General features: G+C 39.3%; 1 protein-coding gene and 1 pseudogene across 1 annotated transcript; one reads left to right on the forward strand and one right to left on the reverse strand.

The window, feature by feature from the left end:
* Positions 1–12,717: 12,717 nt before the first annotated feature.
* Positions 12,718–19,004, forward strand: Map10 (microtubule associated protein 10). Its single transcript, XM_004854645.3, has one exon. The coding sequence runs from the start codon at positions 12,829–12,831 to the stop codon at positions 15,454–15,456; it is 2,628 nt and encodes an 875-aa protein (XP_004854702.2). The 5' UTR covers positions 12,718–12,828; the 3' UTR covers positions 15,457–19,004.
* LOC101708925 (large ribosomal subunit protein uL30 pseudogene) lies at positions 18,955–19,733 on the reverse strand (annotated as a pseudogene).
* Between the last annotated feature and the right edge of the window lie 3,349 nt (positions 19,734–23,082).

The raw sequence follows: 23,082 nt of genomic DNA on the forward strand, positions 1-23,082 counted from the left end.
CAAATTAAAGACCCAATCCAAAAATGGCCATCTGAAATGAACAGACATGTCTCAGACAAAGAAATAGAAATAGCAAATAAACATATGAAAAAATGTTCAATATCACTGATCATTCAAGAGATGCAAATGAAAACAACGCTGAGATTCCACCTCACCCCAGAAAGAATGGCTGCTCTCATGGAATCAACCAATACCAAATGCTGGCAGGGGTGTGGTGAAAGAGGAACCCTGCTCCACTGCTGGTGGGAGTGTAGACTGGTGCAACCACTGTGGAAGTCTGTAGGAAGATACATCAAAGAACTAGGACTGGAAGTTCCATTTGACCCAGCTATTCCCCTGCTGGGTATCTTCCCCAAAGAACTGAAAGAATCATACCATAGTGATATATGTGCACCCATGTTCATAGCAGCACAATTTATAATAGCTAAAACTTGGAAGCAGGCCAGTTGCCCATCAAGTGGAGATTGGGTAAAGAAAATGTGTTTTTTTATAAGATGGAGTACTACTCAGCCATAAACAATGAGAAATTAGAGACATTTATAGCTAAATGGATGCACATTGAGGCAATACTTTTTTTTTCTTAAATTCTTTTATTGGTACATTTTAGGTATACAACATATTTACATTTCTCATTGGGAACTTGTACCTTTACATGATGCATCTTGGTTCTTATTTTTTCCGCATTCCTAGCCATGCCTTCACCTCCTCCACCTTTCCTTATTTACAAAGACTTTATTTCCATTTTTTCCATTTCTCGTCATAAGGTGATACTCTTAAGTGAAATAAATAGGACACACGTGTAAATACCAAATAGTTTCTCTAGTGTGAGAAACTGAAAGTGTAAATAAGGACTAAAAGGTATAATGGATAGTGTGACATGGGAAGAAAAGGGGCAAAGGGGAAGGGGAAGTGGGAGGGGTAGGGGAAAGGAAAGAAGGGAATGGAATTAATATGAGAAAATGGAAAAATGTAAACAAAGTCTTTGTAAATAGGGAGGGATGGAGGGCTTGAAGGGAGGGCAAGGGAAGGGGGAAAAATAAGAACCAAGAAAGACTATGTAAAGGTGCAAATTTCCAAGGATGAAGGTCATTACATTGTATACCTAAAATGTACCAATGATTAAAATGAATAATTGATCATGTGAAATAGGAAGAAAAGGTCCAAAGGGGTAGGGGAAGTGGGAGGGGTAGGGGAAGTGGGAGGGGTAGGGGAAAGGAAAGAAGGGAAAGGAAAAATTATGAGAAATGGAAAAAATGGAAACAAAGTCTTTGTAAATAGGGAAGGGGGCAGTGAAGGGAAGGCAGGGAATGGGGGGGGGGAGGAAAAAAAATAGCCATGGCCACCTACACCAGAAGCGCCATGTTTTGAAAAGATCAGATGTGGTTAATTGGGGAAAATTTCCAAAGTAAGAGTCACAAAGCACACACAATCCCCCTAGTTCACATTCCCTCAATTAAATAAAGGAGAGTTTCCCTTAGTAGCTCAGTCAAAAAATGCACACCACAGCCCTTTGCAGTTGTTCATAAATTCTGCTAAGTAGATTTTGTGAAAGCAAGGACATGTGAAAAACAATAATAAAAATGTTTGTGATGCTTTTGAATCTTGAAGACAACATGGTACTTTGTTGGATTTTTTAAAAAAATCATGAATCTTCCATTTACTCATTAATTAATTCAATGAATATTTAGTAAGCACCCACAGGGTTCAAGCATCATGCATACAGAATCACATATCACTGTAACTGCTGTTTCATCAGTCTCAGCTGTTTTTGTAATCCTCACTTTCTCAGGGAATTTAAATCTTTCCTGAGTTTGGGCAGGTGGTTTTCACATCTCTGAGAAGTAAGATGATCTAGCGAGCTGCTGTGTCCAGTGCCAGAACACTAGGACGCAAGGGTCGCAACTGGCCCAGGTAGAACACCCATCCTTGGACTCCTGAGCACTCCTTGCCAAACATTATCTATCTCTGGGGCATTTTCTGTCCCATGTGGAGTTCCTTGTGACACCCAACAGGTCAATGTCTGCTCAGGTGCGTCGGGAGGTGGAAGACTGCTAACTTCGAGGAGTCCAAACATCTTGAAGGCAGGGTGTTTTGCCACCTCAGGCAGAGATGGACCTTACGGGGAAAACAAGGAAGCTTCCGAGGGGACAGTTAGATAAAAGTTAATTATTCAGCCAAACTGTCACTGTGCCTTGCTTGCCAGCCTTGCTACCTATAACAAACATCTGCGCTCAGCAAAACTCTATGCCTTTGTTGTTTCTCAGTTAATCTGGGGGTTTGAGTCAGTTCAGGGCTTCATTCCATTCTGGTGAAGACCTTTGGCCCCTGACAAAGATATTCTCTGTCTCTCCCATCTTCATTCATCTAACGGAGTTTGCTGGCCTGGACTCAGCAGCCCTAGATTGCTATGATAAAATACCTGTAATTTTACTTAACAAAGAAAAAATTATATAAGGAAGTTAAAAATTAATATCTGCTTTAGCTCTCTGGTGATTCCAGACAGGAAATCTGTTGCTTGTACCTGAAGCCTCAAGCAAAGGAACTGGATTTTGCCCTCAAAGGACTCTATAATGTACAGCTTTGCAAAATAATATTCCAAGGTAATGGAAGAGTGAGGGGGTAGGGAGGGGGCTGTGTGCATTTGGGGGACTGTAACATTACGACTCTTTTTCCTTAGTGTGTAGAGAAACTGGATGGAACTCTACTTGGCTTTTTAAAAATCTCCCTAATCTCCTCAGCTGTTGTTAGTAATGCCAGCACTCATGGAAATGAGGGAGCCTGACCTCATTTCAATTAGAATGATGTCAAACTAAATATTTGCACTAAACCATATTGTTGTACAGATCATAAATCCCGTTTCTGATTAACAGAAGATGGTACAAAAGAAACAAGAACTTAAAGAGAAAAATAATTCACTTTAAATTGTGACGTTCCTCGCGGGTGTTTTAAATTTCACAGTGTGCAAAGATTTTCACCTTGTATATTTAATTTTTGTTACGGTGGTTTTCCAGTTTACTTAATGCATTTGTTTTCTTTAAGTTGCACTGAGTGCCAAGTTACATGATTTTTGCATTGATTATCATTTAACTATGAAACCCCAATAGAGCCACTGCTTGGTGGAAAATCTTTGAGACAATTCAGTCCACCAAAATACAGTGAATTTCTGTAAGGTACTTAAGGATTTGAGAAAAGCAACAGTGTAGAATAGACCTGGGCTTTGTGGCTTTTATTCAATTAAGCATCCAGCATTAAATTCATTAGTTTGGTTAATAAAATTAAGGAAGATAAAGATTTCAAATTATTTCTAACTCATCTTGCCTAGTACAATTTCATTACATTAATGATTTGTAGGTAATAAGGTTTTATGAGCCAATCATATATCATCTGACATGAAAAAAATCATGGGAAATCTAAATTACAATTCAATATTAGAAAATGTTTTCTAAGGATACATATACGACTGGAAAGAAAACATCCATAAATAAGGCATTCAGTTTTCTCTAGGAAAAAATCATGAATAAAAAAATCAAAGCCAAAATATCTAGGCAAAAAAGTCCTAAATAATATAATTTCAGGGTAAGGGATGGGAACATTTTTCCTAATAATTCTAGAAAACTAAATACAATATTAGCTTCTCCTTATAGAAGAGTCATTTAAAGAAAACTTTATTAGTATATTTTAATTGTTGTTTGAGAATAATAATAGTCACTCATGAACATAGATATTAGCTAACTAAAATTATCTTAAGTTTAAAAAACAAACAAGCAGGAATGCAATGAAGAGTTATAGAGTGGAGGAGCTTGGTGGGTAAAGGGTGCATACCCTTTCTCCTCTGATTTTGAAACCACTCCTACCAATACAGGGAGAAATGTGTAACTCCCAACCTGCTACACTGAGTTCATGTTCCCTGAAATCGAAGTAAGGAACAATGGAAATGAAGAGTAGGAAAAATTTATTGAGAGCTACAGCTCCTGAGAGACTGGAAGGGACCTGAAAGTGGGTTGCCACTGAGGCCCTTTGTCAGGGATACTTTATACAGCAAAGTCACATTGCAGGTACATCTTTGGGTCAAATTATAATCAACCTATAGGATTACAAGTATGGCTGCTTAGCTAATATTGGTCCAATAGGGAAGTGGGTCACATAGCAAGGGTACATGGAAAGAACAAAGGCATTTTTGGGAAGGGATGGGTCCAGATGCTCTCATCATCCACCTGGGCAACTGATGTCTAGCTAGATATTTACTGGACCAGGTGATATAACTATAGCATAATTCCAAGTTACTGCTTATGTGTTAGGGGAGACATATAGACCTGGTTGTCGTATCTTTATCTTGAGGCCTGGCCTTCTTCAGATGCACCTCCAGCCACAATTCTGATGACTTTATTTTTTTCTGCTAACTTCTTTGAGAACCTAGTCCCTCTCTGACTGTATATTCATTTCTAGCTAACTTAGCTACCTATAATACTACCAGATTAAGGCCACTGTGATCCCATTCATTAATAATCTTCCTAAGGTCCTAAATATAATCACATCAGAGGTTTGTGGTGCAATGTATGAATTTGGGGGAACATGATTCAGTCCATAACAGCCCCGTACTCTCATTCAAAGCAACTGCAACCACTGCACCACTTTACACAGTGCACCAGGGTCCCCCTTTCTTCACATGCTCTCCTTCTGTTGTTCACTTCTGGTGTTTTGATAGCAGCCATCCATCCTCAAGGGTGGGAGGTGTCACCATGCCCCTTCTTGTGAGGCCAGGGAAATGTGGGTTAAGTGGTCCCTATAACATTGGTCCCTTCTATTTATGGCTAGGAGTGCTGTCCCGGGCTGCCAGGCCATGCAGATGTGAGGCAGAGGGAAAAAAAGACTGATGTTTCAGAGAGGGAGGAACCAAACTGAATGATTATGGAGTCTATTTTTAGCTGGGCTGGATTACAGTTTCCTTTAGAGGTGGCATCTACTGAGAATAAGCATTTAAAAGAAGCAGAGGGTGAAGGGCGCACAGATAATGGGGAAAAAAATAAGAACTAAGATATATTATGTACAGGTACCAGCACCCAATGATAAATGTAACGTATTGTATATCTAAAATGTACCAATAAAAGAATAAAAAATAAAAATAAAAAAATAAAAGAAGCAGAGCTTCCAACTGCCTTGTGTCATTTGCAGCCCCTGCAGTGGCTGCCTCAGGGGTCCCTAGCCTCCCATGCCCTTGTGCGGCCTGAGCAGTCTTCAGAGAATGTTCATCTCAGGTACCTGAACAGCAAGCAAACCTGCAGAGAAGGCATACAATTGGCATGGGGAGAAGAAGCCTTAATCCTGTTACTTTAATCTCACTACCTGAGCCTTGAATTCAGCCAACCATAACTGTGCAAATGTAAGGCCAACTGAACTCAGTGGGGCCTCTTTGACAAGGCCCACACATTCTAGGAAGTTCTCTTGGGCTTCCTTGCAACACATTTCCAAACAGGACTGCAAACCGAAAGGCCCCCACAGCTTTCTTTCAAATGTTTATAAGTTTTTAGTTTAGGATGTTTTCCAACCCTTGTGCTTTACACAAGCAGGTCCCAGCAGGGGTTGGTCTCCATTTATTTGTTCATTAAATATATACAAATACCATGTGTAGAAACAAGGCACTGTGTTAATTGCTTTACACAGGCAAAAAATAAAAGAAGTAACATTATCAAGAAGCTTGTAGAGAATGAGGGACAATAATTCATGTGTGTAACAAAAATAGTACAAGACAGAAAAACAGTTCACAAAGGAGATTAAGCACAATGGGAAAGAAAAGATCAGTTTCAGCCAGGACTATCAGTATTAGAGTTAGATCTGTTTGAGATCTGTGGAGAAGAAAGGAAGGTCATACAAGGTTGAGGGATGCAAACATCAATATAGGCATCAATGCTGAGGGAAGGAAAAGACAGTTCTTGGACAAGGAACAACAAATGATAGATATGAAGGTGGGAGAGCTGGCTGGGATCTGGTCTTGGAGATTCCTGGATGCCTAAGGAGTGAATCATTTCATGCTATTGTTGCTTTAAAATTTAGAAACATGTCACTGTGTGCTTACCATTTTTATATATATTTATACAAATACATATATAACCTACTGAGCCAACTTTCCTTTGAAGTTCTAGCTCAAGACATGAAAACACATGTATATTTTAGGGAAAAACAAACCTGTAAATTGTAGCTGTCATCCTAAAATAGTTGTTGGAGAGTTTGGGAAGTAAATAAAAACATAAGATATGCTCTGAAAGGAGAGGTGGAGAGAGAGTTTCTTGTTGCTATATTTATGCAGAACCACCTCTATTCAAGGGGCTGGCATTGAGAAATAAGGCAAGAGCAGAAGGAATTCCAAATATGCTTGGCCTTTACAATCTATAAATAGGATGCATATATATATATATATATATATATATATATATATATATATATATATCCTACTTACAAATACCCTTTATTGTATGTGGCTACCTGGGATAGAACTGAATTCTGGTACTCAGAATCTCACAGCTCCAGCTGGAGAACGTTTTCCCTGGACATGTTATTATAGAGCATGGTTGGTTTTTACAATACTGATACCCAACACTGCCCTCCACTATGCCAGCATACAGTCTTTCATGGCTGATCTGAAACCTGTGAAACAAAACACACTATTACTTTACAACAAAGAACCACACATGTGCGCACGTGCACACATGTATGGAACATAACACCACAAACTCCTAAATCCCTCTTAAAATAGATTCAGTGACTGCCAAGACTTTCCACCTCTGCTTCACTATGTCATTCTTCTTTATCCTGAGACATCATAAAACACATTTTAGGCTTTGTTATTTTCTTCCTACTCGTTTAGTGTGTTTTATGTGAAATAATATTTCTTAAACAACTTTCATGACATGGACACATTAAAAATACCTCTTTTTGGATTGTTTAATACCAGTCTTGAATCAAAGTGCCTCACTGTACTTTTGTTCCAACGGTTTGTTTGGATAAAGCTCAAAAGGAGGTGTACCCATTACATTTAGTGGCTCCATCCCTTATTCAGACTTAATTTGGAGCTGCCTTCCTCTCTGCCTGCCCTTTGCTGTGCCCTTGGTTTGTTGTTTAAATGGTGTCTTAGTCACATTTTTGTTGCTGTGACAAAATACCCAACACTCACAACTTAAAGGAGAAGAGGTTTATTTTGGCTATTTTTAGTCCATTGTCTGCCGGATCCAAGGCAGAAACGGAATAATGGAAGGGTCTGGTAGAGCACAGCTGCTCTGGCAGCAGAATGCTGCTCACTTCATGGTAACCAGGAAGCACAGAGAGAAGGGAGGAGTTGGGGAGGGAGATTTACCCTTCCTTTATGCATCCTGTGACCCATCTCTTCTAAACATACCCTACCTTCTAATGGTACATTCAACTCTGATGAAAATAGCACCTCCATGATCCATTCACATTCCAAAAGCTCCACCTTTGTTGACATGAGGATTTGGGGGGATGTTTCTCCTCTAAACCATAACAAATGGTGCCAGTTTTCTTACAGAACATACCATGTCCTGTGTTTGCCTCTGCTTTCTGGTGGCATTATTTAGTCATCCTTATAATAGACAGCTAAGTTAGACTGAAATTAACAGACAATCAGAGAGAGATTGGGGTCTTGAGGAAGACAGTGCAGAAGACAAGACACACCCAGATTGTGGCTCGAGGCAAATCTGAAGAGAGCTAGGCCTCAAGTTGGAGACATAATCGCCCAGCCTGCAAGCCTCCCTAGAGATAAACAGCAACTTGAGATTATACTGAAATTAGCACCACCTGGTCCAGTGAGATCAGACAGGCATCAGATGCATAGGTGGATGACCAGAACATCTGGACCCATACTTTCATCCCTTTCCAATAATGTTTTTGTTCTTTCTATGATTAAAAGTTATAAAATTAATGATGAATGATGTTTGCCATATACCTTTGCTAAATGCCTCACTTCCCTATTGGATCAATTTTAGCTAAGCAACTATACTTGTGATCCTATAGGTTGATTCCTTTTAACCCACACACTGCAGTTCTTGCTCTGCTCCAGTGAAGACTGAGTATGGGTGCCTTGGCTAGTGTGCCTTCCATCCTTCACTTAAGAGAGTACCCACATTGTGATTTTGCTGTACAAAATACCCCTGACAAAGATCCTTAGCAGCCACCCACTCACCACCTTCCTTGGAAATCCAGGAGCTATTCTTATTATTTCCAATAAAACTCTCCTAACTTCTCCCTTTGGTTCCCAACTTCATTCCTCGATGTTGTGAGACCACAAATTCAGCATATCTGATATTTAACAGTTTGGGAGTTATTTTCCCCATCATAGTCCTCTGTATCCTCCTATATATTCTTGAAATGGATAGTTCAGTGTCCTATATATTAATGTTTTCTTTGAGCATGGACAAATAAACTAAAGGAATCTGGTGGGATGAACACAAGCTATTTTTCTTGAAATAGGCAGAAATGAATTCTGTTGCAATGTTACCATTTACTTGGCATGGAAATTATATATGTTATTTAATCTTTCTAAGTTAGTTCCATTACTTTTATTAAGTACACCAATAACTTTGTGGGCTGTCATGAAGATTAAACAAAGAAAACCTGTAAGGACTTAATTCAATGCCATGCACATACAACAACCTTGACAAGTCTGACAGCTATGTATAAAGTTATTTGAGCTGACTCTCAGCTCCAGTCTGTGGTCTGAGTCTCCTAAAGGACTGGTCTGCTTGATAAAGTTATCAAGACTTTTGGTTTTATTTCCCAGATTTCAAAAGATAGATGTCTTACTAATTATGAAAATAGCAGCTGGCTATCTTTTAGAGGAGTCTAAATTATATCAGTGGTAATTTAAAATAAACACAATTTAAACCTAATTCCATTAAATGGAGGAGCTATGTACATTAGTCTTGACAAGACAGTCTAGGTCAGAATAACTAACAGTGTCTATTTCCATGGGAAGAAAAGGATTTATGAGTTAGGTTATATCCTTCAGCTTACCCCTTCAGTGAAGGCTGGAAGGCACCTATAATCAGTCTTCACTGGAGCAGGACAAGGACTGCAGTATCTTGTACAAAGGCCTCAGTCCATTGAGGGGCAAGAACCTCATAATCCAGCCGCAGAGACTTTCTGCAACCTCTTCAAGTTGTCTCTGCTGCTGCTGCTACACTGGCACCTCCTAGCTTGGGTCATGCTAACATGATACTTCCCAGCTAAAGGCCATCCACTCCATTTCTCCCATTTTACCTTGAAGGAGGCTACATGGATTACATAAATGCATAAATTTTTCTGCTGTTCTATTGGCATGATAATATATTCAGTTTGTTACAAACTTCTCAAATAGTAACATAGTCTTTGGCAATGCATCAGAAACTAGAGTGGTGGTTCTCATAGACTACTAGCACAGGGGCTTTCTGCATCAGAATTACCTGGGACACTAGTATTACAATGTGTACTAGTATTACAATATGGACCTGGCTTAGTTTGAGTAAATGGAAATCTCTGGAATGGGGATCCAAGGATATGCATTTTAACATGTACACTACAGGTTGAGAATGTATGAGATAATCTGAGGGGAAATCTCCAGACTTTGTGAATTTGTGCCAAAGCTACATGGTTATGAAATGAACGTGCTGATATTTTAATCCAGGACTACTTAACTTTAAGCCTGCATTGACTCCACTAGACTACATTTCTAACCACCAATGACAGTCAAATCACTTTCACTTACCACTTCTATCAGCCACACATACTTCATAGTTTATTCATCAACTGACAATTTTCAGTGCCTTAAGGTGCTGTGTGACTTCTCTTTCCCCTTCCTTTCTGGAAGAGAGATTTATCAGAGTGGGGTTTAGGCCACACTTTCCCTGGAATCACCAGTTCTGCCTTAGTTTCTTCTCCAACCACTGCCCCTTCCTTCCTCCCCACACTCCAGACTTCCACTGTCCTTCCTTGGTGAGTGAATTTCCAAAATTAGGCTCTAACGGGTTCAAAACAAAAACTGAAAATGTAACGAAGAACCCTGATACCATTTTACAGAATATTTTAAAAGGTTATTTGTATTTATTTTCAACAGTTATTTCATATCTATATTGAAAGTATTGATCATGACTCTGATCATAACTCTGCCTCTAATTTAAGGACAACATATGGAAAACCTATGACTTCCTCCTCTGCAGAAATTTAGTAAGAGAAAGAGATTAAAAGGCTTGAAATAAATTAGAAGAGATTCACTTTCAAACACTGGACACTCATTCTAAAAATAAAGTTTTGTTATCTTTACCAAAGGCAAAATATGTTATGGTCAATGTTATTAACGGTCTTGTAATCTACATGGTTTAATATATATAAAGTTCATTTGTAACCCAGTTAGGAGAGGGAGGTATTTGGTTTAAGATTCCTGGAGCTTCTAACTGAGTCTTAGGGCAGGATGTCTTTCCATGTAGGATTTTATCTCACATACTAAATGAATGCTCACAAATGTGGCAGACCACCATGACTAAAGTCAGAGCATGCTGCAATATGGAGCAGGCATTTTCTCCTCATAATGGGCTATAATGTATCCGGAGCTGGACCAAAGCCTATGTGACTCACAGGATCATGTCAGAGGGCACCTAGGGCTAGTACAGCTTCTGCGCCAACAGCTGCCATGGAGATCTAAGTCTGGATCTGTGAAGCTGCAGGTCTCCTAGTGAGATAACACTGCAGCTGAGGACAGTGGGGCTCCAATCCACATTCCATTCCCAGAGCTACTCTTCCCTTAACTGTCTCAGTAGCTTCCTAATAAAACTGTGATCAACCTTTGGACCTATTGCCTTGTAACTGGGGCCTGAGGCCAGGGACCTAATACACAGGTGTCTGCTTGTCTTGATCAAAATCTTCTTGCTCCAGAATAGTGGTGGCAGACCTATGGCACATGTGCCCCAGGAGGCTGTTTGTATCATTGAAAGCTCTAAAAGTTTCTAGAACCCTAAGATGCCATGCTTTGGGAGTCTGTGGAGTAGAACAAAGAGACTGCAGCAGGACTCCCTACTTCTTAGAACACCGTCAACCTCCAGGAATTCTGAAGAGCGAGGTTCAAAAACTTACCATAGTGGGTAGGGGAAGTGGGAGGGGTAGGGGAAAGGAAAGAAGGGGAAGGAAAAATTATGAGAAAAGGAAAAAATGGAAACAAAGTCTTTGTAAATAGGCAAGGGTGGAGGGGGTGAAGGGAGGACAGGGAATGGGGAAAAAATAAGAACCAAGATACATCATGTACAGGTACAAGTTCCTAATGATAAAAGTAAATGTATATCTAAAATGTACCAATAAAAGAATTTAAGGAAAGAAAAAAAACTTACCATAGTAAATAAGCATTTGCCACAAGATTTAAACTATGGTCAAGGTGTTTAACTTAGCTTTTTCGTATGTCTATTCTTAAAATTGCAGATTGTATTTCCTTTTTAAAAAATATTCCTTTTGGAATTATGTCTTGTTTTATTTTTACAGATATTCTAGCTTTTTGTTATATTCTTTTAAATGAGGAAATGAAGTAAGGAACGTAAATAATTAGAGATGCTCAACTTATAATGCCCTGATAAGCTCATTGTAAATTAAAAATATCAAAATCTGAAAATGTATTTAATACAATCTACCCAACATCACAGCTTAACCTAGCCTTCCTTAAACACGCTTAGAAGATTTACATTAGCCTACAGTTGGGTAAAATCAACTAACATTAGTCCTATTTTAAACAACACATTGAACATAAAGCCTATTTTATAACAAAGTGTCTTATGTAATTTGACATGTATTTATGTAAATATCTTACATAATTTATTGAATACTGAACTGAAAGTTAAAAACACAATGGTTATATGGGTATGTTTTCACACCATTGTACAGATGAAAAATCTTAACTAGGGGACCATCTGTATTCCCAAATAAAGAAGATGGATTTCCACTTCGTCCTAGTTAGTTTCACACGGACTCTTCTTCCTCAACTGTGGATCCTCCTCCTGGCAGGCAGCATCTCTAGTTCCCTCTGTCCCAGTCAAGTACAGATGATTATACAGCCAGCCTCTTATCAGTGAGTTTGTATCCATGGAGAATGGAGGAGATGCTGGTTAAACAGATTTGATAAGATTCTTGCTGAAGGACGGCCAGATGGTCAGATATCAAGAGTGTGCGTGTGTGTGTGTGTGTGTGTGTGTGTGTGTGTGTGTGTGTGTAGGGGGTTCCATCAGAATGGAAGGGTGACTTGTTCTCTCTAAACTGACTTATCAGGATTTTTGGTACAACTGAGTGATTCTGACCCTCTGGATTGAAGCTGAGGTCAGACACCTTGGGAAGAGGGCTCTGGTGACCTACTTAAATTGTCAGAGAGTCCATCAAGAGGACATACTCTGTGAGTGTGTCTTGGTGCCACACAATGTATGAACAGGGATCCCAGGCAGGAGGCTACCTGCAGGCAATGGCTAGTGGGCTCTGAAGTCTGGGGTGGGGGTGGGGGAATGTTGAGTAATTTTCTGACCTGACTCCCAAATTGCAGGCATCGGTAGTGGTAAACCCCACTCTCTTAAAAGAAAAAAAAAAAAAGGCCCATTCTGCTCCTCATCAAATAGTGCTCACACACGTCAGGAAGCAAAGGAGCTCACCAGCAGTCCTACACACAGGGCCCAGGAGGCGGGGCAAAGGGGCCGCGGGGATGAGGGGTGGGGAGAGCCCTCCAGTCTCGCGAGAGAACCGCCCGCTGCTGTTTTCTCCTCACCTCTCGCGAGTCTAGGACTTCGACTTCCGGACAGTGGCGTCTCGGAGGTAACGGCAATGGCGGCCGTGGAGGCTGAGCGCCTCTTTTCCCTGGAGTTGCTCGTGGACTGGGTGCGCCTGGAGGCCGGACCATCGTCCCCGGGAGCCCCATGCCCCGCCGTGTCCTTCTGCCTGCTGGACTTCCCCCCGCTGCTCGTCCACCCGCCCGCCACTCCGGTCCCGGGCTCCCAGCGCGATGTCATTGGCTTCGGGCGCGGCAAAGCCTGCCTGTTCCGCCTGCACCCCGCCGCCCCACGCTGCCTGCTGTTGCGCGCCGCACTGCTGCAGCTGCCGGCGGGCCGGGCGCCCACCCCGCGATTGCTGGGGGCCTGCGACGTCCAGCTGGCCGACGTCGGGGTCGCTCGTTTGGGCGCCCAGAGCCGGCGAGGCACTTTCGCCCTGCTCAGCCGCACTGGAGAGCGCATCGGGGACTTGGCGCTCTTCTACCGTCTGACTGACCTGGGCAGCTGCCAGCTAGGCTCTCTAGAGCCACTTGTCCCTCTCGCCTCTTCGTCAGGGGCGGAGGGAACAGTAGTGGGCCGAGAACTGCAGCGGGCGCCCTACATCCCACGGGAGAAGAGACGGCCTTCGTCGGCTCCGGAGCTGCGCCCCAGGGATGCAGACCAGACTGTAGGGGCCCTAGCGGGGCGGCAGGATGGTGGAATGGGAGGAGTTTTCTGCTCCAAGAACACCTCTGATACCGCAAGTTTTGTTAAGAGCCTCAGAACCTGCTCTACTGTTGCTCCTGTGGCTGGTAGCAGTGTCAACCCCCTCAATGAGGAAGTCGCAGAGTTGGACTTCGAAACCAACACATTTTGCCCTCCTCCTCTCTGTTATACTCACTTGACCCCAAAAAAGACGCCTCCGGCACGGGTTAAAATCATAACTGAGCCGCAAATGAATGTACCTGTGGAGTTAGATGGTGCTTTTCCGGAAAAAAGCCTTGTAAATTCTCCACTGCATCCAAGTCCTCTAAAACTTACAAATTCGGCAACACAAGAGAGAGCTACAGTGCTTGTAAGTCCTCCACCTAGTCAAGATACAGGAGCAAGTAATCAAACCACATGTCCTCAAATTGACCAAAATACAATTAATACAATAAGGCAGTTACCTTTGTTAAATGCTTTGTTAATTGAGTTGTCATTGTTATACAACCAACCCATGGCAAGTCCTACTGATGTACATCCTCATTTAGCCTGGTTGTATAGAACTCAGGACCAGGTGCCAGAATCTTATGCCAAGTCCACTGAATCTGAATCCAAGAAGCATCAGCTTTCTGTGGGAGAACATAAAAAGTCAGCAAGTTTTCAGTGTAAAAAGAATCAAATTGAAAAGCTTAAGAAAGATAAATATTTTGAAAAGAGCAGTGGAAACTCCCAAATAAGAGTTACAAGGAGGAGGCTACTTTATGGCTTAACAAATACACTAAGACTACGTTTAAAGCAAACAAATCCTGATATGTTGGTAGTACAGGAAAAGAGAGAACACTATAGAAAAATGCAAGCACAAATGTTAGGTACTAAATGTAGAATTACACCATCCAAAGTTAAAAAGCAAAGTTTTGCAGAACAAAGTCACCAGCCACAACTTCCTAAAAATAATTGTTTAGATAGAGATGCATCTCTTGTTGAAAACAGTAATACCTCAAGGCAAATTAGTGGAGGTTTTGATGAGCCAAGCACGACTAAGGAGACTAAACTGAAACAAGCAACTGAAGAAAGGACAGTTGATTGTGGTCAAAATAGAACCAAAAATGGTTTATTGGAGGGAATTGTAAGTCCTGAAAATTCCATTATTCCAGAAAGATTTACTCACACAAATACTTTGGGAGGAAAATTGGAAAAGAGTGTCCAAAATCCATATGTGTTCCAACCGGATGCTGTTGACAGAACTTTAGATAAAGAAATAGATGGTGGGCAGGTCAAATCAACAGACAGTGATATTCTTGGTGCTGATAAGAGTGAAAATAGACCAAGTAAAAATAGTTTCTATGAAAGCATCTCAGAACTAAAGTATTCAGATGACTTCACCAGCCCTTGCTATTCTGAAGATTTCCACACCACTGAGGATACTAGCAGAAGTTTAATAAGTTTACAAGCTCATGATAATAGTTCAAAGGCAAAGAATCCAAAACATGGTTCATATACAAGTAAGTCTAGTGAAGCAAGATTGTCCATAAGGAAAAATAGCAGTGAAAAAAGTTCTATTCTTAGCCCACCTTTTTCTGCTGGATCACCAGTACTTTCAAAAGGAAGATCTTATTTTTCAAAGAATCAGGACAGAAGTTTGGAGGAAACATCTAGTATCTCTACTGGTAATTTATCTTCATCACATTCAATTGAAAAAGAAAACCAGATGGACCAAAATGGTATGCATAATTCTAAGATTATAAAGAACGGTCATGGTGTCGCTATTAAAGCAGGAACTAGTCTCAAGTCTTTAGAGAGAAGCCATTCACCACGGACATCTCAGTTGAGTTCATACTTGCCATCTAATTTGTCAGAACTAGAACTCAAGGTCCTGGATAACAGTACATCAGATCACTTTGGAGAAGATGATGATGACATTGGACCACTAAGTATTTCCAAGCAATGCAAAGATATCTGTGAGTTAGTAATAAACAAACTTCCAGGATATACTGTATGAAAATAGTGCTTTTGAAAACATTTTTGCAACCTATGTATATAATTCTTGAAAAAATTTTAATAACTTTTAGTACATTATGTGAGTAGTTCTAATAACTGTATGTAAGTTTGTTATTCCTTTAATGTTTAGTATTTACCATTAAATCTGATCATATTGATCATGAAATCACCTTATAACTTAGGTTAAGTTTTCAAGTTGTTTAAGAATAAAAGTAAAGTATATCTTTCTAAATTTCTCTTAAAGTATGTTTTAAACTATAAATCATTCTAAAGCTGATTTCATGTGTACCTTTGAAAAAAGGGTAGTTAATAAAGGCTGGCCTTAAATGTTAATGGGAATAAATCATTTAACAAATGTAGAAGTCTTAGGGTGTGAGATTCAGAAAGGTAAACAATAAAAAAATACTCAAGATACAGTCCCGGCTGTTAGAAGAGCTCACAGTTTATATAGACACAGAGTCTTTGACAGGCACACATCCCACATCTCCAACAGGCAGAGACTTCTGTATTCTTTTATATGCTTTGTGTCTTTAATTTTCTTTAACCACAGTTTTTATGAATATTTCATTAATGTTTGTCTTTCACTGGGCTTAAAAGTTTTGTTATGAGAAGACCTTGTGTCTTTTGCACATCCATATTTTCTTAATCTCTGGCACATTTCCTAGCAGGTAGTTGGGGTATAATAAAAACATTTGTTGTACAACATTTAAAATACCTGACAGAAAGATATTGAATGAAGCAGTAAAAACAAGGCGAAATCCTAAAAATAAAACCTGTGAAAATCCTTATTAAACCATGTGTGACTAATATTTTTAGTTTACTGGATGTAAAAAGCCTTTAGGTGTTCTTTGAAACATTTGGAAAGGGGAGCTAAGAAAAGTATCATCCTGTACAGTCATTTCAGGTTTTAATGTGTATAGAACCTAGTAATCATTTACCTATTTCATTGACTTTAGACTATTTTGTGTTCAAATATTTGCATGTATTTTCTTCTAGCTGTGTTATACTTTAATTTTTAGAGCTTTTATTATATCTAATCTTTTTGGGTATGTGAAGCAAGGTCCTAATTTTTCCTTTTTTTAACAAGTAACTAAGTATTATGTTCTAAGTGATCATAATAGTAGATAAAATTTTGATGATAAAGGAACAGTATGTTTTGTTTGAAGGATTGATATAAATAAAAGAATAATGATGGGAATGAGCATGAGATTCATGGAAGATTGAGAGTATTATCTTGATTAGGTTCATGGTACTGAGTGGTAGAAAGGAAATTTGTTGAGTAAGAAAAGTCCCAGGTTATAGAGAGCCATGAATACCAACCATAATAATAAAATCATAATCAATAGGATCAGTAGGTTATAAATGAACACCAGTAAGTTGTCATGATATTTTAATATTTTAATATTGAAAGTAATTATTTGGAGGTATAGAAATTAGGCCATTGGGCTGGGGATTTAGCTCAGTGGCACCAAGCGCAAGGTCCTGAGTTCAATCCCCAGTACCCCAAAAAAAGAAATTAGGCCATTAAAATTTTGGAATAAGAATTTTTATGGCTAAAGATTGATCTTAATTATATAATACAATGTATATACAATATATACAAGGTATATAGTGTAAATAAATACAATGTATATAGTGTGTCATCTTACAATATCAAAATATGCCAAGTACTGTAGCTATTCAAATGATATGTTATGCAAAGTATTTAATAGCCATTTTCAATTACTGTAGAAGAAAAAATAAAAATATAAGCAATATCAGAATCATCAAAGATATAAGTTCTAAAAAAACAAACTTTTATTATTTCTTTAAGAGTAGGTTGGCCAGGAGTGGTGGTGCACACTTGTAACCCCAGTACTCAGGAGGCTGAGGCAGGAGGATTGCCACAAGTTCGAGGCCAGCCTGCTACATAGTGAGTTCAAGGCCAGCCTGAATTACAGAGCAAAACCTTGTTTCAAAAAACTAACTCCCCCTCCCAAAAGAGTCTCTAGGTCATCTTTGATGAGAATATGTGAGGAAGATGATGAATTTAGTGTGACAAAGTTGGAAAGTGAGTAACTGAATAGCTTGTCTTTGTGATATTCCATGACTACTAATTTCTAGAATTGTATTGGTTTTTGTAGATTAATTCCAGTGATGGTACTTATTTTCATGTATTTAGTACTACTTACTTGCATTCTGTCTTCAATTTGTATTTCTAAATTTTATACTGTATAAACTTTTTTTAAAATTTCATAATAGAAACTACTTGTGAAGCCTGATTTGATCTTAGTTGATTCAGATTATTGAAACATAAAAAGGTAGTCCAAGATCACAAATAAGAGAGATCTGTCATTCCATAGTAAACTTAACCTTTGCAATCTAGCTTTTCTGAACAGCCTGGGTATCTAAACTGCTGTGGACAAAAGTGAATGAGACAGGGTCTCAGAAGTAAAATGAGCCACAGAAATGGCATTGGGCCCTCTGTATAGTAAATACTACTTCCACCTTAGGAGACTGCTATCTGTAATGATAAATCCTTTGAAATATTGTTGTAAGCACATTCACAGAGGCCTGTCAGAAGCATAGCTGATGACATCTTTATATATAAAGAGCTATTGCTTCAAACTTCTGTCATGCACTTGTGGCTTTCTGTTGAAGGCTACACTTTACATCTCAACTTACAATTTTCTTCATGAACAAGCAGCAAATTTATTATAGAATTCTGCTTAGGAACCATACAGGTCAACACCTATATGTTAAATAAACTTTCTTTCCAAAAGGTTGAAACAGCTTTCCCCTGGCTAGGCAAGGCACAGAAAAAGCCAGATGCAGCATGAAGACCTCTGGCTGAGGAAGAAGACTGCACAGCTCAGAGAGCAGAGCCTCCAAGGCAAGTGGCAGGAGCCTCCAAAAGTCACTGAAGCACAACATAGAGCTTTTTGTAGCTCAGGGCAGTGGGGATACAAAACTGCCATTTAGTTAGGAAGGGAACTCTGAACCAAGGCAGAAGTAAAGACGGAAATTTCTTAAATAGCAAGAAAGGAGTGCGTCCATGCAGGGGAAGCAAACCTGAGATTCTCCTGCAAACTTCCAATAGGTAAAGGCTTTAAGATCCCCTTAAGTTTTTGTTATCATTTGCCTGGACATTTCCCATCTTTTCATGGTAGGTACACAAAAGTGTTACTTTCCTTTATATTCCTTGAGGGTTGGGGTAGGAGTCAGTGAGCAGGTAGGAGCTGACCTTGTACATCATGACAAAATAGCCAGAAGCTGGTGTGAGAATAAGGTAGGAAGGGATGAAACTTAGCTTTTGAATCAGATAATAGGAGCACACTTGGCAACAGGAGTCCATGGAAAAGTTTGGATTTCAGAAGAGAAAACTGCTTGTTTGAGAGGAGTGCAGGGCAAAGTAGACAAGCTCCTGAGTAATAGTAAAATGAGAATAGTCAAACATTAATGTTGAAATGGAGAGGGTCTGTGAGTGAATTGGTCACTGCAGGATCTGAAACCTGTCTTGTGGCTTCTTGGCTAAAGTATATGTTTCATTGATTTCCTTTTTGTTTTACTCTCAGTTTTTTTTGGTTTTGGTTTTGGTTTTTGTTTTTTTGGAAGCAGACACATTTTATTAACTGACCAAAATATAAAAGCACCATGGTATGTACCTTAGTTCATCCTTCTAACAAGCCTGTTGATCTGGTCTTCCCTGTTGCCAGCATCTCCAGCTTTCACAAAAGGTGATGTTTTTCTTCATTCCAACTCGTGGAGAAGATAATTTGATGAGCCACAGAAAGTTATTTGCCTCTTTGAAGCATTTTCCAACAGTATAGATCTCATGGATCAGATCCTCCATGCAGATGATGCCATATTTACCAAGAGATGGAGCAATCAATGAGTTATCTGTCAAAGTAATTCCCTTCTTAGCAATTTTGCCATAGCCAGGATTGTCTATTAGTTCATTTACTGGCTTCAGGTTTGGGTGCCCCAATGCAATAGTTCCACAACTCTCAGCATGTTAATTGAAGCCTTGTTGAGCTTAACAAAGATACCATTGAAGATTTGGTGAAGACGAAGCTGCAACACCTTGCAGACCTTTGGGCTCACACTATCCATACCCATGATCTGGATGACAAATGCCAATTTGGGTTCTGGAGGTACATAAAAGTTATCAGCTTTTCTTGCCATCCTACCCATTCGAATCTCAGTTCTGTACATCTGTCTCTACTCCTTATGATAGTGTCTAGCTCATTCATAGATGAATTTCCTCCTTGCCTTTCAAAGCATCTTTTGGGTAAACTTCTTTATCGGGTTTTTTACCTTTAGCTCTGCAAAATGTCCGATTTTTCTTAAGAGTTTCTGGCACAGCAGCAACCTTCTTTTTCTTCTCTTTGACACCCTCTGTGGTTCTGGCCAGAAGAGAGTTCCTCTTAGTTTAAATATAGTTTCTTTTGAAAGATCTAGTTGAACTATATTAGCAATGAGAAATGGATTTGGTTGTGGTTCATGGTTGAACTGAAATCCTGAGGGAGGAGCTGCATACCATGGAGCCTACATATAGGAAAAGGAACTGGGGCTCTTTGGTGCCTCTCCTTGCTACCCAGAGAATTCTTCAGCTATTGTCTACAAAAAACCTCAGAGGGCTTCACATTTTGCTTTACTAAGGGAGACTGTTCAGTTACAGAGCCTCACACCCATTAACTGCATCTCATAACTTGAGATTTCTGTGTCAACTCTGGAGTCAATTGGGATTGAGTTCTGGGCTTGGAGTGACAAAAAACATAATGGAGTGTTTTACATACAGAGAAGCCAATTGCCAGAGGAGTTGGCTCTGAAAATGACTGCTTGCATATTTAGAATCTTTAGGAATGTTCCAAGTACTTTAGGGCCGCATTTTATTAGCTTAAGGGAACAAATTTCTAATCTGGGATGGTCCCTAGAATGGAGAGTTGCTGCTTCCTGGCTGGCCCTCCACACAGCCCAGCTCCTGTGGTGGCCAATAGCCAGGCATTTAGCCAGTAGAGCTCATGTCTCCAGATGAAATCACCTTCCATTCTGATTTCTTAGGGCTCCTTTCCTACCTCATGAATCATGATGTGTGTTTGTACCATCCACCCAAGAATCCTCATGAGAGGTAGGATTTTACTAAAATGATGGCCTTGCTTTTCATTGGAAAATAGAGATGCTAACAATGTAGTTTAATGAGATAGCCTTCATTGTCACTAATTTTAACTCTGATGCCTGTTCATGGTCTCATTTCATTCTCACAGGAGCCCTGAGAGCTAAATATCCATGTAGATGAGGAGACTGAGGCTGTTTCTATATTTATATTCCTTCTCACTTTCATAGAGACATTGGAAGGTTCTTGGCATAAGAAGTTAATGTTCCTTCAATACTTATATCATTTCCAGAAATAGGGTTGATAACAGTACCCTATAAGTAGATAAAATTCCAATTTTATTTTTTATGTGGCAAGAATATTTAACACAAGACCTTCCCACTTAGCAAATTTTAAGTATAGTTACATTACTGTTGACTATAGGCACAGTGTTGTACAGTAGATCTCTAGATCATATTCATCTTGTTGAATTGAAATTTTATGCCTGTTAGCATCTTCCCAATTTCCCTTCATCCAAAACTGAGACATCCAACATTTTACTCTTTGATCATATTCAGTTGACAGTTTTAGATATTTTCAAATATTACCTCAAATAATGGAAATTACGCAGTGCCTTTCTCTGACCTTGTGGTTCATCCATATTGTTGCATATTACAGAATTCCTAATTTTTAAAAGGTGAGTAGTATTTCATTGCATTGATGTGCTACATTCCCTTTATCCATTCATCTGTAGGTGAACATTTAGGTTGTTTCCACATCATGGTTATTATGAATAATACTGTTATGGAAGAAGAAATGCTAATACGTCTTCAAGATCTTGATTTCATTTCTTTGATACTCAGCAGTGGGAAACTGGTATTCTAGCCCTCGCTTTTATTTTTGTGTATTTTATCTTTGTTTCCTAACTAAATCAGTTGTTCTTATGAAGCAGATGTATGCTTTTCTGCATCACAAAGAAGTCTATACTGTCATAAATCTAGGTATAGTGGTAAAAATGAGCTTACATTCTTATTGTTGGAAATCAAAGGTTGAGTTTATAGGCATTTGGAGCTAGAAATACAAATTATGTAGTTCAGCTCCTTCGTTTTATAAATCAGGTGCATGGTCCAAAAAAATAAACTTTCCTAGCCTTTTTACCCTTCCTCCGAGATTCTTTCTATTTGAAAATACCACTTTATATCCCAAGTGGGAACATGGAAAACCCCAACAGTGTATCTGGCAGACACTTTGTAATAGTGTTGCAGAAATCTCAGAAAGAAATACACAGAGACACAGAATTTGGATAAAATAATAAAATTTCTTCTCGCGAGCGGGCAGTAAAGCCAGAAACCAGTCTGGTCAGTATCCGTGCCCCCTTTGTTCAGCGTTTCCCTTTTTATATCCTTTTTAGCTATTATCTCATCCCTAGTGGTCTTTGATATTTAAATACAATTCCAGTTCCTATTTACAAGTCACAGACACAAGATAGGCCATATACATTGTAAATTCACCCTGGCATGGTAACTTTGTTAGGTTAATGAAGTTACAGGTTAGTCAGATAATCCTCACCTTAAACGAGGAGTTACTGGAAAAACAAATCTTAAAAGAACACATTACTTATTTTGCTTCTACAACTACCTTAATATTCAATCTATTAAGTTATCTAAAACTTTTTCGTTTCAATAGTTATAATGAAAGTACTAACCAAAAGTAACTGGGAATTCAGCCAGTGTTCCCAGAAAAGGCATTTCTATTTGGGCTGCAGTCACATAGGCCTGTTTGAGTCCTGGTTCCTTCCACTTACCATAGGTCAGTCTCTCTAGCACTCAACTTTTCATCTGTAAAGTGGAGAAACTGATAGTACTTACAGAATTATAAAGATTAAATGAAATATTGTAGGAGGCTCATTAGCATAATCCCTGCTGTCTGTCAAAATATGCTCACTGTTCTTACTTCTCCAAATCTCTGGCTAGCTCACACTGAAGCCTTTGAGACCCTGAACAGAGAAACCAGCTAGGCAGAGTCTGGACACCTGACTGGTGAATACTATGAGAATATTATGAGAACATTTATGAAGTGGTGTTTTAAGCAGGTCATTAGTTATCCAGCAACAAGAAATATAATGGCCACCAAAAGTCACCATGACAAATCAAGAGAGAGAGGGGTGCTGGAAAACAGGGAAAAGCCATGCATTTTATGAACTTTTTGAAAGGAACTAGCTGTGCAAATCGTGGAACTGGCCTGGAGGTTACTCTCAGCTGATAGAGACAAGCGATGCCATCCACAGTTCATTTAATATGTTATTCCAGGGTATGTAGAATTTGGCACCTCCCTTTTGGACTTCTTGGTGCATATCATATTTGAGCATACTGGGTTGGGGGTGATAGTTTCCTCTCTAGAATCTGAACATTATATTTTAAAAATTCTAATTTTGTAGTCTGAACTAAAATGCCTACATTTCATACTTCTTAGGAGTTTGTCTTCTAAAATGTTTATACAGAGTGACTCAGCAACTTGGTTGCTGAGCTAATACAAATCTATAGTTGAGAACAT

The sequence above is a fragment of the Heterocephalus glaber genome, unplaced genomic scaffold (assembly GCF_053883595.1).
Source record: "Heterocephalus glaber isolate CG9 unplaced genomic scaffold, H.glaber_assembly_v1.0 deba00001472, whole genome shotgun sequence".
NCBI classification, from domain to species: Eukaryota; Metazoa; Chordata; class Mammalia; order Rodentia; family Bathyergidae; genus Heterocephalus; species Heterocephalus glaber.